Here is a 19604-nt window from a genome sequence, read left to right on the forward strand (position 1 = left end):
TGTATACAATTTTATAAGTGTTCTCTTTGTGTTTCTTCAAAATATAATCCAAACCTAATTCAGATCATTAGTTTTTAACCGCATATCAAATCATATTTTCATTCTTAATTGGAGATGCAGCGAACCAATGACATGGATTCTCAATCACGTGGTTTTGTGTACCTTAGTTCTTCTTTACTAGGAATGAAAACATAACAAGATTCGACAAACGGTTTAAAAAACCAATGGTCTCTGTTACGTTTCGTATATATCCAAAATAAACGTCGTAAATAAATCGCTATACGTTGATCTCTTACATTTTATGTTATTAGAACAAAATTTTGCCCGCTTTGGTTAATGACATTCCATCCTAACGATAAGAATTATTAAATAAGAAGTACACTTCCACTGAATACATACGTTTACTACGTTCACGATTCGATTGTAACAGATATAACTAGTATAAAGTATTAGTATTAAAAAAAGTTGCATAAATTGTATTTTTCTGATAAGAAGATTAACAATTATTATATCATTTTCAAAAACAACAATTCTCATGTTTCACAGAAATGTTTTTATTAGAACCAATTTGAATCGCATTAGTCAACTTCATTTGACAAACAGTATGTATTACATTAGAGGAATAGCATTTCTTATTTTCAATGTATATAACTGTTTGATACATTTTACTCTTGACAAAAATTATAAGTTAAACATAAATATCACAATATCGAAGTTCGTTCATACCTTTTAGTTCCTTTATGGTTATCTCGCAATCATGTTATTTTTGAACGAAAATTCTAGGTATCGCTAGTAACTTATTACATAGTGCTACATTCTCTAGAAATAAATTACGCGTTCGAATACTAAATTTGCCAAAAAATTGTTACTGCTTTTTCTTTATTGCGTTTTTCGATTTTGGCGTCGAATATGAAGAACATACAAAAAAGTTAAGCATTATAAACAGTATACATATTCGTAATACATTATCTACAATACCTGTAACTACAAATGTAATTCATCCATATCAAGAGATTTTTATATTACTCTCATTAATTCTCGATGAAAACGATTTAGTTACGAAGGAATATGTTAATTATAAGTATGCTCGCAGTGGAGCTGCCAGAGGTTTCTATTCTGCTTTGTTTCCAGAGCCTCTCGTGGCCCGCAGATGAGAGCGATCGTGAGCAATCGTGAGATCTTGCCGTGTTCTCGCGGGGTCACGTGACTCGCGCTCAGACAGTTATTTTTTTAGGCATGATGGCGCCAAACAGCAGTATCCACATTAATGTAAATATAATATCGATTCGGTGCACCGCGCGAGGAAGAAAGCTATCGGGTGTCCTTACGGAGGCTATTTGAGGGCGTCGAGCGAGCTCGGCAGGAGCCCTCGGCCCACGAAGTGAGTAAAACCGAGCTAGTCGCGGCTGCGACTCGAATTGCTAATGAGGACATCTTGGTTAGGCTGCCGTGACAGAGGCGTACTCGGACTACTGCCATCTCGGAGTTACCGATCGAAGAATAATTCGATCCTTACGGATCAGACGTACCGGCTATTATTCGTCACGTGCATCATCGCGCGCGAAATCACCCTCTCCGTCGATAGATCAATAATAAGGCATTTACTGCCTTCCGACCATCTCTATCTTTGTCTCTCTCTTTCGTTCTTGCTCTCTCTTGCGCGCGCGTGCGTGTTCATGTTTGCGTGTGCGTGTCGAACTTGTGCTCGCGTGTTCGTATCCACGTCGTGTGCGTGTGTATTCACGTTCGTGCGTATCTGTGTATTCACGTCGCGTGTGCGTATTTACTTACACTCGTGTGCATGTGCGTTCGAATCCACATACGTGTGCGTTCAGATGTGTATACGTGCGTGTCGAGATTCGTGTGCGAGTCGAACCTGTCGCCATCTGTATTGTCAATGTTGTCGGCCAGCAGGAGCACCACCAGCCCAATGGACCCGTGAGCATTTTCGACTCTCCGCCCGATCTTCTTCTAGACGTCTATTCTCGACCGCGAGTCTCGACTTCCACGTGTCGAGTCATCGAAAGTCTTACGGCGATCCTTCACGGTCGAGCCTCGGCGCCGCTCGAGCGTCGCCGCGGAGTAACTCCGTCGCAATGTTTACATGCCACCCGCCACGGCGACCAGTTTCTCGAAGATCCTTGTGTTTTTTCAACTACTCAGGGCCTTATAACGTTACGGATAAACGATTTCATTTGAATTATAACTCTTCCTGCTGGACTGCCCCATTTATAACCTCTCCGCGGCGGCCATCGAGGATCAACGGCCGCAGACCCCCTGCAATACAATCGGTCTATACCATCAACCCTTTTGTCCGATTTGTATGCTCTCAAACGTCTTTTCCGTCGTTAGAATCCTTATACAAAGTTTTTAGTGTTCTAGTACTTATCAGATTTGTGAATTTGTGCTACTGAATATTTCTTACCTCGAGTGCTACCTTTGTAAATCTATCTTGCGAAGAAATGCTTTGTGTCCTACGCTTGTGATTACTGTGTAATACCAATTGCTATGTATATTTAATATTTTATTTCTGTGTAATAGTATTTGCATTCAGTTCTATGATTTGGTACAGTACGCATCATGGAAAACACGACCGAATTGTTGCATTCCACCTGTTTTTTTTTCTATGCAGTTAGTGTTATATGTTCCTGCTATGGTTATACATCATATTTAATGTTTACATCTGTTGTTTTCCAATTGTTTTCTTGCGAACAATTATTAATTTTTATTTATTGTTATCATTTCGATTTCAATGTGTTCCAAATACCATACAGCATGGATGCTTAATTTCATGTAATATTTTTATTAAATTAATATAATATTCCACAAGTAGTTCTTTATATATAAAAAAACAATCAATTTTGTACAGTGAATCACTTGTAGTGCAGAGACAAAGTTATTATTTGTTTGAATAAACTTCAAACTATGTTGTATCTTGTTTTGGAGTGGACAAAATTGTAACCTTATCTTTCTTGTTACAGCTCCGAGAGGAATCCGCTTTCTAGATAATAAATACATGGACGACTATGTAGTGAGTAGTTAAATACATGTTTTTTTTTTTTTAATTTCCTTTTATTATTTACTTAATTGAAAACAATAAAATCTTTTAGGGTGTGCACGGCTCACCTGCACGTGCCACGTACTGCTAGCTCACTTGGTATAGTAGAATGGCACAGCGAGGCAAACGCATAAACAGAAACGACAATGATTTGGCGTCTTGCCCAGGCGCAATCAAAAGGCGCAAATGTAGGCTGGGTCCAGCGACGGGTTCGTCGTCGCTGGCAGCTACCATGGGGCCCTCAGAAGAGGAGGAGACGATGGCGTCGTCCAGTCAAGGAGGGGCATCCTGGACCCCCAGACCTCTTAGTGACATCAAAATCTCTAGTATATACAATCGCTCCTCTGCTGAGGCTCCTGCAGAATTGTTTCGTAAGGATTTGATCAGCGCAATGAAATTACCTGACAGTGAGCCACTAAGTCCCAATGAATATTGGGTTATTACTGATCAGTGGAAGCAAGAATGGGAGAGAGGTGTTCAAGTACCTGTCAACCCAGATTCCCTTCCTGAACCAACAGTCACTATTACGCAGGCAGCACCCGTTAAACAGCACAGTGAATTCAAACTGTAAGTTTCTTATCAAATTTAATTTTCTTTAAAATAGGTTTAAACGAAACGTACTTAAAATTTTGGTTTTAGAAGTCTTAAATAAATTTTTTCATTAGTAAGAGTTAATGGAATCTCAATTGTATATTACAGAAATGCATTGGCATTAATAATGATTCAATAATTACAGTGTTATAAAAACTAGGTCAGTAGTGGAATTAAAGTTTGTTTATATTATTATGAAATACTACATGGATATGCATGTACATTTCAATATGTATATATCCGTAATTTGAGAATTTAAAAAAATTAACAATCATTTTAAATATACTATTCATAACTTAGAAATGAGCACTAGTATTGTGTCAAAAATGCATACAAAAAAGCGGGTACATATTTTAACAGAAAATTATAAAGTATAAATATAAGTAATATAAGTTTTTTGAAATCGTTATTTGTATTTCTCAATCTTTATTAATCTATTAAATTCGTTAAAAATTACTGTAGATAATATATAAATGGATGAAAGATGTTGCTCCAGTTTATTTGTTGGCTAGTTCTAATTATTTTCTTTTATAATGATACTTCCATAGACCTAAGAAATTCGTAAGGATATCTCGCGATGATTACTTCAGTCCGGAAGACCATCATTTAAGCACAACACCGGCACGGGCAGAGAAAGCTTGTGCTTATGATCTTGATGATACTGATATTGCTTGGTTGGATGTTTTAAATGGCGAACGTGCACAGGTACATTAGAAGTTCAATAGCTTAAATTTTCAAACAATTTTCTAATAGAGCTAAATAAAATAATTGATGTCAAGTTAAATCAGTATAATTTAATGTTAAACAATTACATTTTAGTCTGGTCAGTTGCCAATCACGGAATCACAACTGGAACGTGTAATAGAAGAACTGGAAGTTCGTTGTTGGGAAAGAATACAAACTATTGTAAAAAATGAGGAAGGTCTAGGTATCGAGTATGATGAGAATGTAATCTGTGACGTCTGTAGATCTGTAAGTGTTTTCCTAATACTTTCATGAATTAGAATCAATCAAGTTATAAGAAAAGAGTATTATATTGCAACTGGTATTTATTATAAATTGGTTTGGATACGAATGTTTTTATAATGAAGTGATCTTTACATAACTAGATTGATCTTATTTTTGTGAATGTAAATATTTGTAAGAATAAGAATTTTTAAATATTGTGTATTTCTACATAATCCAAGAAAAAAAATTTTTCATTAGCCTGACTCTGAGGAGGGAAATGAAATGGTATTTTGCGATTGCTGCAACATATGCGTGCATCAAGCGTGTTATGGAATTACTTCGATACCAGATGGTTCCTGGCTATGCAGAACTTGTTCTTTAAGTCAACGACCAGATTGTGTTCTGTGTCCTAACAAAGGTGGTGCTATGAAGTGTACTCGCAGTGGTCAAAAGTGGGCTCATGTGTCTTGTGCTTTGTGGATCCCGGAAGTTAGCATTGGATGTGTCGAAAGAATGGAACCTATTACTAAAATATCCAGCATTCCGGTACATGCACTAATACTAATATACAAATATAAACTTTTAAAAAAATCGATACAAGTTTTTTACTACATAAAATTAGAGATATAAACAATATGTATTAAAATTTCCATAATAACACTTTAATTATAGCAAAGTCGATGGGCCCTGATATGTGTATTGTGCCGAGAAAGGGTCGGTGCTTGCATCCAGTGCAGTATAAAGACATGTAAGACGGCTTATCACGTGACGTGTGCCTTCAAGTATGGCTTGGAAATGAAGGCAATCATCGAAGATGAAATGGCCGACGATGGAGTAAAACTAAGGGTATTTTGAACTTGTTTAAAGCATTATTGAAACAAATTAAATGTTTTAACAATGTCAGTATAAGCAAAAAGGAGAAAATAACATATTTTAGAATGTATTCTTTCAATTCTGTAGATAATAATATTGAAACAAATTGAAAAGATGCTAGACTGTACATAAAGAAAATCATATAATTTAAATATGAAACCTATTGTTTTTGGAAATTTTTTTAGAAAGAAAATGTAAAAATTCAATTTACAGTCCTACTGCCAGAAACATAGTAGAACAAATACAAAAGATAAAGTTCAAGGCGCAGGAGGCAGTATAGGAAGCGGGGCTGACAAGGCAGGCTCAGACTCTGAAGATGCAGAATCCAGAAGACGCAAGAGGAAAGATATGACTTCCGAGGAGAAAAATCAAGCTCGTGCTGCGAAGTACGCATATTCATTTTTGTTTTCTACATTTTTCGCTATTTATTCTGTATTTTTTCTGTACTCTATATTAATGAGGGAAAATATTATTTTCATTATTAGATTGCAAGAAATCGAAGCAGAATTTGACAAACATGTGAGTTTGAAGGATATTGCTTCACAGCAGTTAGACGTAGATCCTGAAGGCATCATCTACATTTATAATTATTGGAAACTTAAAAGAAGAGTAAGTAATGTTTAAAAGAATAACATATACACTATTTTATAGATGTTAAAATTTAAAATAATGTTCGATTTCATAGGCTGGCCATAACAAGCCGCTGCTGGCCCCACGTTGTGGAGAACTTTCGGGTAGCGGATCGCGTAATCAGGGACAAGCTGCGGATCTTGAAAAAATGAGGACGTTCGTTCAACTACGCCAAGATTTGGAGAGGGTTAGAAATCTGTGTTACATGGTCGGCAGAAGGGAAAAACTCTGTCGATCTTTCCTCAGATTACGAGAACAAACCTTTCATAAGCAAGCCTTGGTAATGTCCGGTCCACCCTTATCGCCAGCTGCGGCCGCAGCTGTAATGGAAGCCAATCACGGACCATCGATCTACGATCGACTGTATTCTCATCCCGACTCAGAGGATCACACACACGACTTTGACACAATCGTTGCTAGAATCGCTGGTATTGATTCGTCGACCAGCGACGAGAAAAAGACGCAACAGCAGCAACAACAACAACAACCGCAACAGCAGCAGCAACAAGACTTTAATGGTGCCTCTAGTAAAAAATTGTACTTCAACGGCTCCGTCCGAAGAAAGAACCTCTATGGTAGTGATTTATCGTCTATCAGTAGCAGCGAAACAGACGCGACGAAGACGAAAATATCGGAAAAGTCGAAGAATTTGAAACTAGAGAGTGAATCAAGCACAGAAGAGGAAACGAACGTTTCGTCGAAAACAAAGTTGTCGCGTAGAAAAATTAAAAAGACTGCTCAACAAGTAGATAAGTTGCACGCAACGCTTAAAGAAAAAAGTGAAAACGAGAAGCTCGTGAACAGTAGATCGCACACGCTTCAGCACATGGAGAAAGAGTTAGGAAGCGCTTCTGGCAGCGAAAGCGACGAATTGCTTCCGCTTAGTGCTGGAGCGACGAAACACGTTGTTGCGTCTGCCATTTATTCAGACACCGACTCCGATTCTCAGGAACACGCGTCTCATTCAGCAGTGCTGATTACGAAAGCAGCCGTCAAGGAATTTTCCGCGGCGAATTTGTCGAAAAATTCGCAAAAGGGTTTCGGTAAAGATTCCAGGCATACAGAATCAACGTATCACAATACAGGAACGAAAAATAAAGAGAATCAAAGTAAAGGGGGCGCTAAAAAGAAAGAGTATATACCATCCGCGTTAATTGTACCGCAAAGACAGGCTGCGAAAAAAGCATCGGAAATTATGCAACGTACGCAACAAACCAAGAAAGACAATTCAGTACCCGAATCTACGCCAGAAGCAATCAAGTCTCCCGTGGAGGAACTTCCTAAATGTTCTTCGAAGCAATCAAAAGACAAAAGTCCTAGCAAGAAACAGAGAGAAAACAAACCGTCGAAGGAGACGAAAAATAACGATGTGTATGATTTTGATAAAGAATTCGGAGATGGAACGGAGATCTTAGCGTACGTGCCGCAAAGGCAGGCTGCGAAAAAAGCTGCGGAACATATAAAAAGCGGTATGGGCACTAAACCTCCACAACAAATCGAACAAGAAACTTTTGATGGGCGGTTGAAAAAGGAATCTCCGGAGAGTGGTAAAAGAAAGGAACCCAGGAAGGAAGATTCTTCTAGAAAAGAAGAAATTTCTTCAAGGAAGGAAGAAACTTCCTCCCCGTCGTCATCGTCTTCGTGCTATTCTTCATCCTCTTCGTCCTCTTCTTCGTCTTGTTCCTCCTCTTCCTCCTCGTCGTCTCGAAAAGACGTTTCTTCCGGTAAAGAAGAATTAGTTGCGAAGAAGGAAGAATCCTCGATCAGGAAGGAAGAAGTTCTCTCGAAGGACAATCGTTCTAGAAGACCTAGGAAACCGAGCGAGCGAAAGTCGGTGCTCTCGAGTAACAGCGATAGTAACAGTAGTAGTAACAGTTGTAGTAGTTCTACAGGAAGTAGCAGCGATTCCGAGAGTCCAAGACGTAGGAGGCTCTCGAACGAGCTTAAAGACGCTTCTGCTTCCACTACTTCTTCCGAGAGTGAAGCTGGTAACAGAATAAAAACTAAAACTACAACTGCGACAATTACTGCCATCACTATGAATAGGAAGCAACATTCTAATAAAACGTCACCAGAACGCGAAGCAGACAGGAAACCAATCTCAGGGCGGAAACTCAAGAAGCTGCCTGAGAAGAAGCTTAAAACTTCCGACGGGCGGCGGGGACCAGAGTTTCAGCCGCCTTCTGAGAGAGAGGAACCTCGTAGAACCTCCAAAGATCAGCAGCAGCAACAGCAACAACAAAAACAACAACAGCAACAGCAGGAGGCAACTGTCAAGAAGCAGGATCAAAGAGACAACAAAAAGCAACAACCAACAGCAGGAACGGAGACTAATGAGGATTTGCTCGTTGGGTCTGGAGATTATGATGGGTCGAGAGGTGTTTCTGGGACCAGACCTACCAAAAAGTCGAGTCAAGCTACCAAACAACAACAATCCATACCTAGAAAAGAGGATAACAAGAACAAGTCTGAGGGTAGAAAACGAAAACCGAACGAATCTGTTGCGAAGGATGAAAAGAAAGAAACGATCAAGAAGCCAGAGAAACGGTTGAACGAGAAACAGTCTGTCAAGGAGACCGAGAAAAAGGACGAAGAAGAAAGTAGGAAAGACGAAGTGAAAGTTATTAACCTAGAGAAGAGCAACGAATGCACGGAGAGTTCCTCGAAGAACGACGAAAAGAAAGTTAAGAAACTTGTGGGTAAAGATGCAATCAACATTTTGGAAGAGGAGATGAAACAACGCAGAGCAGAGAGAGATAGCCCGAAGAAATCGTCGAGAGGTTTGGACAAACTTTTGGAAAAACGTGAACACCTGGATAAGATGTCCAAGAATAAGAATTCGGATGTGAAATTAGAGAAGTCTGTTTACGAAGAAGAGAAGGAGGAGAAAGAGCCTGTAGAAGAAATTCAACAGGCGACCGAAAGTATAAAGAACGAAGATCGCAAAATCTATGTTAACAACGAGGATGACACGGCTATCGAGAAACCGAAGGCGGAAGAGCAATTGGAGGAAGAGTTGATAAAGACAGATGTTACCGAGGTGCCGCAACTGGAAAAGACTGCATTTGAAAAGAAGAAAACCGATAGAAGCCTAGAAAACACCATCGATACGCAAAGTATGGAAATTAATGTGCCCGCGGAGGAGAATTTTCAGAAAGAAATCATCGAGCAAGATGCCGTCAAGTCGGTCGTGGAGAAAGTTGACAATTCGGAAAAGGAGCATCAGAAGAGACGGAAGTCCTCGAATCGATCTATCTTCTCGCCGCAGCATGGCAAGGATCCAAGCGTGTCGGAATTGTTCGATTTCGATCAGGATATGCTTACGGAAGAAATGGTGAACGAAGACGGATTCGGTATATCGAGAGATCCAGAAGAGCGCGCCGCCCCGTTGAGTTTCTCTTTCAATAACGAGTTGTGGTTCAAAGAGGACTCGAAGGAGGACAGCGCGAGAGAAACCCTGCATCTCGTCGAGAAATTGCGTATGGAGCTCTCGAAGAAATCAAATTCTAGTCAGTTTGAGTTAGAGACAGTACCTGTAGATGGCGAAATAAAGAAGGAAGAACTACCGGTAGAGAAGGTTGCTTTCGAGCAACAACAGTTGCAGCAACAGCAACATCTACAACAACATAATCAGCAACTAGAGAAGGAGACGAAGATCCTCGAGCCTACGAAACTAATATTGGACGCGAAGAACAACGTTGAGATGCCTGTCGAGGAGGTAGCTATCAACGAAGTCCGTTCTGGTAGCTGTAAAGACACAATCGAGGAGAAGAGGAAAACTTGTTATACGAGCAGTAACGATAGATACACGGTCTACGAAGAGGATCGCGAGGCGAACAAGGTCAGCCTGGTGGAACGATCGAAGCTGGACCGCGCTGAGACCGACGAGAGATGGGTACCGCCGAGCATCAACAGTTTCGAACCCAGCGACGTGCAACACTTGAATGCTTTAATGGAGACGCAGAATCATCGATACGGCAACCATCAGTTTCCCAATGAGACTGTTCAGGAAAACGAATCTCTCGCGCGTTCCCATCTAAACGCGGCGGCGGCGAGTCTGCAGGAACAGTATCTTCTGCAGCAACCGCACACGCTGCTCCACGGTCAGCAAGAATCGCACGAAAGGACGATTCTCGATCAGCAGCTCCCCGAGGAGAACCCTATGGAAATGGTGAACAGGCATCTGATCGGATTGCCGGCTTCGGAGGACGACCAAGCAGCTGAAATGATGGACAGAGTGCTCGATAAAGACGACGATGTTGTCAGGCAGCAGGAATACGATCAAAATTCTCCGTACAACGACGTAAACGGTCGGCCAGACACCAGGTGGGCGGAAAGTCAAGTTCTCCCGTCCCGTAGATCCACATCTTCGTCGATCACTTCCGCTTCTTCCGCGGATGATCATTCCATTCCACCGTACAAGAACGTTCCGAGCATTTCGTTTCCACCGTGTTCGATGGAACCGACGTATTATACGGACGCGAGTTACGGTACCGGTCCGGTGTCTTTGTTTCCGCCTCAATCTTGCGCAGCTCCGTTGCCGTACCCCTCGCCAGGACCGGCGCTTTTTCCGCCCGCGTTCGGGGCAGCTTTTCCAGCAACGCAATCGCTGTTGCCACACGTGAAGCCGCTCGACGATTCGATGAACCTGCAAGCCTCACCGTGCACCGCGGCGTTCACGTCTTCCTCGCACAATATGGCGCTCACCGCGGCTATGGTATCACCCACTAAAATAGCTACACCGCCGCCGCCACCTCCTCCGCCACCGCCGCAGGTCGTCGTACCACCCGTCGATACGATCGACCGGGCGCAGCAACAATCGCAAACGCAAGTCACCGACTCGCCGTCCTTACCCATGAACTTCTTGAACACGGTCGCGCCGGATAGTCACGTTAACGATCCGATCGTCGAGAACCTTCAGGAAGTTATAACCGATAGCAAAACCCAACACTCCGGAAAGAAATCGCCTTCCAAGCCTACCAGGACCTCCGCCCGGGTGACGTCGCTGCAAGGAAAGTCGCCTGGGAAGTCGCCGAGGCAAGAGTCTCAGAAGACTGTACCTGGGGCACGTGGCCGCGGCAGAGGGGCCAAAAATTCAGCACAGCACTCCGGTTATAGGGGGCGTGGTCGCGGACGAGGCAGAGGGCGCGGTAGAAGCGGACAGAACGCGGGACTATCGTTGGTCTCTGGTACGGCTGTCGGCCAACATGACGACTCTATCCAAAACAAGCTGGTCGGAACGGTGTACGATTTTGATTCCGACGAAGATTCGACCAGCGAAGCGAACATCGCCGATCTACGCACCATGAGGGAACGGAAAAAGTCGACGGACGCTGCGGCCGCGGCCGTCGAGAGGAGAGATCCCGCGGCCGTGGCTTCGGAGAACGTTCAGTCGAGACTCTCCAGTCCTGGAGGCGCGAGAAAGTATCTGGAAGACAGGAGACTCTCTTGCTCCCCGGGTCACGATGATTCTACCATCGTGGAGAGCGAGTCGAATGCCGGGCAAAGCTTCGATACCGTCCTACCACTTATCCCTGGCCCCGTCGACATGAGGACGTACAATTCCACCCTCGACGCTTCAAGTTCTTCCACGTTGCACGGTCAGACCTACGAGAATCATTTCTTGGGTACGTTTACCAGCGTCTCGGCGAGCGATCCTACTCTTCCGGATATCGAGGAAGATCTGGAGAAGGAACTGAGGTCCGCGTTGATAGGGAAACAGGGACAGGAAGACTGCTCGAAGCCGAGCTTCGACGCGAGCATCGACGCCTCGTCCTCTGGCTTCGTTGACGCTAACAAGGTCTCGTTAACGGATTCGAGAAATCAGCTGAAGGTCAAGATCAAAGGTCCGTTTTTGGACGCGAATTACGTTCCGGCTTCGTCGGTGCCGCCGCTCGCTCAACAAGCGCCTGTGATCATTGCCCCGGCTGCCACCAGTGCTTCCGTCGCGTCCGGCACCTCGAATCTCAGACGAATGCGAAAGAAAGAGCTACTCAGACAGTATTGTTCTCAGGACATGAACATGGATGAACCGGGGTCCGGAAATTTGGCTACGTCAGCGCCGATTATCATGCCACCGATAAATCGCACCGTGATCACGATACCGAAGGCGGTCGCATCGATGACCAGCATACCCACCAGAGAAGACTACAAGGCGGTCGTGGACGCGAACATGGAGAAAAAGAGGAGAAAAGAAAGACCAGCCGGGTTCCTAGACGCGAACGAGGAGGAGGGAACTGGAGAGAGGCGGCGAGGCAGTGCTACCAACGGTGCTAGTTCCAGCAGCAACGCCACGATCGGGAACACCGACCGTCGAAGAGGCAGGCAGAGCAGCGGCGGTAGATCGACGACGACGACATCGACCACCACGACGAACAGCGGTCCGCCGAAGCTGAAAATCAAGATCGGTAACAGCATAATGGGTGGTCAGGAGAGCGGCCAAGACGACAGAACCAGGATCAGACCGCCTAAGAAACGGCTGAGCAGCATCCCTAGTAGCACGCCAAGCATAGAGGAGTTGCGTAGGGAGAGCATGAAGTTCAGACGCATGATCATGGCTGGTTTCGACAACGACGAGAAACTCCGGGCGAAGAGCAAAAAGGATAAGAACGGTAAACGGAAGAAACGGCAGTCGAGCAGAAAGGAGGCCAGAGTGCGTATCCTCGAGGGTGGAGCCGCCCCGCCGAAATTAATCATCAGATTAGGCAAAGGGAACGATTCACCGGACGAGCTACCGATCTTGGTCACGGACGAGGAGGAGGAGGAGAAAGAGGAACGCCATCCGACCGACAGCAGAGTCGGACCACCGCCGCCCGAACCGGTCAAGGACGAAACCGTTTACCCGGCAGTGGTCGCCACCATCGAGGAGAAGCAGCCTACCGACCCCGACACTGGCGGCAGCGCTCCTAGGAATGTTCGTTCGGCTAAGGTCACGCCGATCAGGTTAAAATTAACACGGTGCCAGGAGGGCTACGAACTAAAGGGCTCGCCGGTCCACGGTGCGGAGACTGTTCTAACAACGGAGAAATCTCGGAGTTCCGAAACGACGAACGAGGAGACGAGGAACCCACCGGTTAAGAATCAGGAGGAAGAGTCCTCCAGGGAAGAGGAGGAGGAGGAGGAAGAGGAGGAGAGCAATAGAAATTCCGTGCAAAGAGACTCCACCGCGTGTCCTGCCGCGACAAGTATACCGCAGGGATGCCAAGTTAGGTGATAATTAATGATACTCGTGGAGTAATGGAGCAGAGGACACGGTGCTCGTAACGATATTTTTACGGTCGATCGAAATGGAGTCGTTACAATATACGTTTGCCGGTTGCTAGCCGTGAAAACGCGTTGCCGTGATAAGGTGGAAAAGCGTTCCGCAAGGTACAGTTTGATTTTTACAAAGAAATAACATTTAAACAAAAAATTATTTGCTCTTACGAGATGTCTATATGAATCATATTGTTGGGTTTAGCGAGGAAAAAACTGAACGATCATGTTTTTTTTTTTTTTTTTTAAGAATTAAGATTGTGACAATGAAAATCATCGATAATTATCGTTTCTACTTTACAGATAATCCAGTACTTGGGCAAGAAATTGATCGCGTAAAAAGGCCCAATATCTTGAGACAGGAAATAGTTAGGGGTGTGTGGGTACTCGACAACGTCCGGTCAACTAGTGTCGGGTATTTTGATTGGAATTGAGTCGGAATTCCAAAAGCTTCTTGCCACGGAAGTAAAACAGTGTATTACGAAAGTATTCGAATGATTATAGAAACAAAATTGTAATGAACAGAATATGTAAGTTATGCTTGAAGATTCTAAGATATTATCACTAGCGATAGAACGCAACTATCAGGCTTTGAAAAAACTTGAAAGTAAAATTTGACGATGTATGTAAGAGTTACAAAATATCAGCTGTAAATATAACATGTATAGAAAGGGCAAACAAATATTCCAACATAAATTATTTCACTTTTGAACGTTCGCCTAGCTAGACTAGTTTATTTTGATTCAACGTTAATACATTTGTGTCGTTTATAATTACGCAGTTAAAATACTGCTAAATGTACGACTAATTTTCCTTTATTGTGTTTGGTTCACTATACAAAATCTGACATTTGATTTCTTCTCTAAATACCAGGAACTTGTATAATTATTTGTGTTACATTTAATTAAGGCCAAAAGTGGTGATCCAGATAATATATTCATTTTTTATTTTTTTTTGTAAATTTCATTTGCAGTTAATGTTTCGTAACTGCTACATACATTCGATTTTCATAAAATTCATTAAATTTTTAATTATAAATGGTCGAATACTTTGGTCAACGAATTCATATGCACAGATACTTGAAGCTCAATTTGTAATTTTACATTATCAGACAGAGTGGTTAAGTTTCATTCTAAAATTCACTTTCGAACTTTAAGTTATAAATTACACGAATAATACATTATTTTACTTTACATTTAAATTAAAGAAACATAATTCCTTTGCATTTTTTTCGCAATAATTGTTGTTCCAGTTGTTGTGAACATTTCTTTGCGATAGACTGTATTTTCTCTATATATTATATTAGATTATTCTTAATAGATCTTTTAAATCAGGATGCTTTCCTTTCTGCTGGAAAACCAGTTTAGTGACCCCTACTTACAAATTGATTTTGAAAATTATCATACCATCTGTAATTATCATACTGTATCGATAGCTTTCTTCCGAATCTTTTTGGGAATATTATTACCAAAAAACCAAGCCATACTGAATTCATGCGCAATAGATCTAGTGTAATGAACTTGGTACTGTTTACCAAACATGTATCTTCTAGTTTAGGTTCGAAGTTACAGGTAGATATTATTTTCACTGATTTTCGCAAGGCCTTCGACTCGGTTAATTACTCCAATCTACTTAAAAAACTGTACTCTGTAGGCTTTAGGGGCCATATGTTTCAGTGGTTTAAATGCCATAGGGATCTCTCCTTGGCCCATTATTATTTATCATTTTTATCAATGATTTACATACAAATCGAAATTTAGTAAATCGTATTTTTGCATTAGACAATACACAATTTTAATTGTACTACTAGCCACCCTCAAAGGGAATCTGCAACAAGTCCTACGAATGGCGGAGGAACAATGTATGTCGGTTCATTTTGTATTTACGTGTCTGTTCTAACTGCATAAGTTTGTAAAAAAGGACTGTGACCGTTGAATTGTATTATTCAGTGATAATAATAATTTTCAAAAGTATACACGATGAATCGAGCTTCAAGTACTCGAACAACATACGTACATACGTGGCATGAAATTTTCGAAGTCCCGTCACGATCTTCAAATACTAGCGACTTCGGGTACCCATAAGCCTCTAATAACTATTTCTTCACGTTACAGATAATTCAGTTTTACGTACTTGCAAAATCCAGAAAAACGCGTACCGCAAGAAATCGATGGATCGAAAGTATAAAATCTTAAAATACGAAATCTTAAAATGGATAACAATCGATATGTCGAAGAATATAAATTTTGTGAACGATGCCCGCTAAAACCTACAATATATGGACATCTTTTGATACGTTATCTTTTATGATTTTGTGCAAGTTCGCATGAAATCGTAACGAAAGAACTATTTGTACTACGCTATTGGTAATATCTACAAATTTTTTATTCTTTTTGTTTTTTGTTTTTTATCGTCGTACACGTCAAAAATCATTATTTTTCTTTTGTATTATTAGCGAACGACTTTTATGTAGACTTCACCTTCTCACGGCGACAGAAACGCGAAACAAACGCTCATTTCGATGAGAAGAACAAGGTGATAGCAACTTCTATGATGTATACTCGTTTTCGACTCGCTTCAAACGGACATTATCCGACGTTAACGAAGAACCTATGCTCCTCGAGGAATCCGGTTTTATTCTTAACAAATACTCGAGATGAAACGGGCGTGCCATTTCGCGGCGATGACGACGAAATGTCTATGTTTTTCCTTGCGAAAAGAACAGACGAAGAACCGATCGAGGCTGTTGACGAAGATTTCCAGTGAATCTGCCACGAATTCATCAGCCTGGCGTTGTAAAAATTCACTTCATTTGTCTTGTTTGTAAAATTTTTTTTAAAGAGAATGCGCGCGTGCTTGCTGCGTCTTGCGTGTGTGCGGGTGTGCATGTATACGCGTGAGAGGAAAGAGAAAATAAACGATTAAAATGACACGTTAGGCGTGGAGAATTCTTGAGACAACTTCGTACACGGCCTCGTAAACTACCTTCGCAGTAAGAACTAGTTAATTGTACATACTTGTAATTTACGATTGTATTTAGTTTAAGTGGATGAGACAAGAGAGTGAAGCGGATGAGAGAATGGGAGACTGAGAGAACGAACGCGTGAAAGAGAGAACTTTTGTAATCAGTGCGAAGCTTACGTGATGGCTGTGTTTTACCACGCGGTCCGATCTTCCAGGCAATCCTGGGCCGCGCAGAAATGTTCGGTAACCCCCAATCGCTGGATCGCTCGAGTGTTTCCCTCCCCCCCAAAAAAATACCCTAAACGGGGCCGTCGTTCGACATTTTTACGTAGAGAGAAATTAGCATAAACAAGACGGCAGAGCGAACGTGTACTTCGGGCGAAGAAATCCGAAGAAAATGTAATTAATTATCGTCTCGAGGACAATCCAGCTGCCTAGCAGCCTTTTTCATTCAAGTAAAGAATCAAGTAAACAATCGTATAGCCTGTCCCGATAGTTGCCCAAAATTACGCAGTTGCCCGTAGAGATATATATATATATACATATACACGCATAGCGTATCGCGTTCATCGTTTGATCAAAGCAAATTCGTAAGAACTGTTTAACGCACGCATTCATCATTGTTTTTACAAGTTCATTTGATATTATATAGTACGTCGGAACATCCTGTTCTGTTTTCTTTTTTTTTTTTTTTTTCAAGTATATTTTATATCGAATACAATGTTAATAATTTATTCTTATTTAGTGTAAATAAGTTTTATAAAGCAAGTACATTTTTTTATACAATAATATAGAGAATATACATAGTTCGCTCTTCCGAGTTTTTACGGGTTTACTTTGTGACGATCCGTTAATCTCATCCCGGCGAGTCGCGTCGAAATACAATTCGATTCCCCTCGAGGACGGCTGCGTAATTGCGGAGAGACGCTCGATGGACATTTGTTATTTAAAAGGACTATATGAGAGGATATTTAACTAATTATGAAAGATTTGTCCTCATTTGGAGCTCCGCCGTAACGCTAGTAACAGAGAAAGAACCCACGTTTCGCGGAGAAAACGTAAACTTCCGCTTCCTTCTACGCTGTGCGACGAACGAAACGTAACTTCTTCGCTTGGAATCCGGGGTTTCGGAATTTCTCTGCGCGGACCGGTGTACATTCATCCTAGATCCAGTCAGTAAATTTCGTTACGTCTGTTATTGCGTACTTATTGTTGTTGTTTTCCTCTTTTTTTTTTTCTTTTTTCTTTTTCTTTTTTCTTTATTACACCAAGGAATTCCCGTTTCCATCATCAAACTTTCAAAGTCGAGTTGGAGTTATCGAACGCTAAAAATCGTAGCGAAAATCGAGCATATCACGCTACATCCACGAAGGGTTTCTGACGCCTTCCTCAAAAAATGTTGGTATCTGCAATACTTTTGTGTGTTTGTTGCCCCCTATCTTTTAATGTTCTTTTTTTTTTATATATTTACAACATGTGTCCCACTGTCGTATCTAAGATACGAAAAATTCTTGAGCTAACAGTACGATAAATTCTTTACGTTTTCTTTTAGCCTTTGTTGTTTGTTAACTATTTTAGATCATTGACGATCAATGTCGACGATTCGATATCTTTAACGTATCGTATTTCATACGATATTGTATTGGACGTACGAGATTGTAATACTTTTGATATAAATATCCGTATAAATGAATGTAACGAAAGATAATTTTTTTTTTAACAAAATTTAATTTTAACGTATCTTGCAACTATCATTTTTATGAAAATACTTACTATTTATCAATTTTACAAGGGATTTTGTTTAACGAAATCTTGTACAATTAATGGAATTGTAATTCATGGAAACGGCTCGAAATATTTTCTAGATTTTTTTAAATGTTTTTGTTCGCGACAATATCAATTTCGAGTTACAGTGGTAAATTTTGATAATATTTCCTATATAAAAAGATCAAAATTTAACGAGAACGTATTTATAAACTAAAAAATTTGTGTAAGAAACAATGGTGCAATATGCTACAAATACCTCAATTTTCTATATAATGTTCTCTTGCTCACCGATGTTATTTTAAAAATTGCAGAAACGTTTAAAATTGTGTTACTTTTAGCTCAAGAACATCTTTACTTATAGAATATAATAAATTTCATCATGAAATATTTAATAATTTGTAAAAAAAAAAACTGTTCTGGCTATAGTAAACTTCGAAACTATCGTCGAACCAGTACGTAATTGTATCACTTTACAACGATTATGTTTCAACGTTTTGATATGTGTACTTTTTTGTTATTTATATCATTGATTTGACTAGCAATCTACAATTAACCAGGTGTACGGACTCGGCAATGAAACGATCATTTTTACGAATTTGTAAATAATAATATTAAATTGCAAAGCAAAAAGCAGATCGTGATTTTAATCGTTTTTGGAATCGAGATGACTGGTTCTAGGATTGAAAAAGATGTTAATATATACATTAGTAGTTAGAATCCTGAATTCTGAGAGGAGGAATGACGTTGTGCGTCCTGGAAGCCGGAGAAAAAAAATCTCGCCGGCGATAAGCGGAGCCTATTATTGTGTTGTACAGAGAAAAAGAAGTGAAGAGAGCCAAGCGGAATCATTTTATTTCGAATCGTTTCTTACTTACGCTAAGCATAGAAAACCCGATAACGATGAATTTCTCATAATCGTTGTACGTGTCCACATGTATCATAAATGCGGACGCTTACGACGACCCAGACACATACGTGAGACACATATATAAATATATAAATATATAAATAGTTTTATTATATTGCAAAGTGAAATAATACAATATTTAGCTACTGTATATAATGTAAAAGAAAAAGCTGGTCTTGTAAGATACGGATTAAGGTGTTTTAATGTGCACATAGCCGCGTCATTGTCAATAATCATATTATTACGATTAATAATAATTACAGTTTTTTAAAAAAAAAAAAAACGAAAATTGTTAAATTGCATTACGTTCGATATATTCTTCAACCCTCCGATAAAAAGCGTAGATAGTAAGAAAAGAAATCTCAACTATTGATTTGTACGAAATTTTCATTATTTTTTGTTTATTTATTTTTTCAGAAATTTATGGACTAATGTTACATCATATTAAAAATTCATTTATAGAAACAAAGAAATATAAAAAGGAACCTTTAAAAAGAATTATAAGAATATTGAATATTTATTATTTACTTGTAAAATGAAAATCATTGCAATGAATCGAAAATTATTCGGAAAAAATATTTTCTTTTTGAAAAGCGCGGTTATTTGTTTGCA

The 19604-nt window shown here is 40.6% G+C and overlaps 1 protein-coding gene across 9 annotated transcripts; it reads left to right on the forward strand.

The window, feature by feature from the left end:
- The first annotated feature begins 1094 nt into the window (after nucleotides 1-1094).
- Rno (PHD finger protein rhinoceros) lies at nucleotides 1095-19274 on the forward strand. Of its 9 annotated transcripts, none has more exons than XM_076772203.1 (13): nucleotides 1095-1381; nucleotides 1444-2321; nucleotides 2982-3031; nucleotides 3111-3625; nucleotides 4198-4354; nucleotides 4469-4621; nucleotides 4856-5143; nucleotides 5270-5443; nucleotides 5684-5856; nucleotides 5956-6079; nucleotides 6156-13468; nucleotides 13658-13884; nucleotides 15469-19274. In XM_076772203.1, the coding sequence occupies exons 4-11, from the start codon at nucleotides 3168-3170 to the stop codon at nucleotides 13311-13313; spliced, it is 8685 nt and encodes a 2894-aa protein (XP_076628318.1). In that variant the 5' UTR covers nucleotides 1095-1381; nucleotides 1444-2321; nucleotides 2982-3031; nucleotides 3111-3167; the 3' UTR covers nucleotides 13314-13468; nucleotides 13658-13884; nucleotides 15469-19274. The 9 variants fall into 9 exon arrangements, with proteins under 9 accessions (XP_076628318.1, XP_076628320.1, XP_076628316.1 ...); XM_076772205.1 differs by lacking the exon at nucleotides 1444-2321 and having other exon boundaries at nucleotides 15469-15720; nucleotides 15810-19274; XM_076772201.1 differs by having other exon boundaries at nucleotides 1095-2321.
- Nucleotides 19275-19604: the final 330 nt, after the last annotated feature.

Source organism: Colletes latitarsis, chromosome 9 (genome assembly GCF_051014445.1).
Source record: "Colletes latitarsis isolate SP2378_abdomen chromosome 9, iyColLati1, whole genome shotgun sequence".
Classification (NCBI taxonomy): domain Eukaryota; kingdom Metazoa; phylum Arthropoda; class Insecta; order Hymenoptera; family Colletidae; genus Colletes; species Colletes latitarsis.

What these genes read in the sequence shown, in the direction of transcription:
- Rno (XM_076772201.1), top strand. Translation starts at nt 3,168, where the DNA reads ATGGCACAGCGAGGCAAACGCATAAACAGAAACGACAATGATTTGGCG. An exon ending in TCTGTGACGTCTGTAGATCT is followed by an intron (nt 4,622 to 4,855) that starts GTAAGTGTTTTC and finishes ATTTTTCATTAG; the next exon opens with CCTGACTCTGAGGAGGGAAA. An exon ending in ACGATGGAGTAAAACTAAGG is followed by an intron (nt 5,444 to 5,683) that starts GTATTTTGAACT and finishes TTCAATTTACAG; the next exon opens with TCCTACTGCCAGAAACATAG.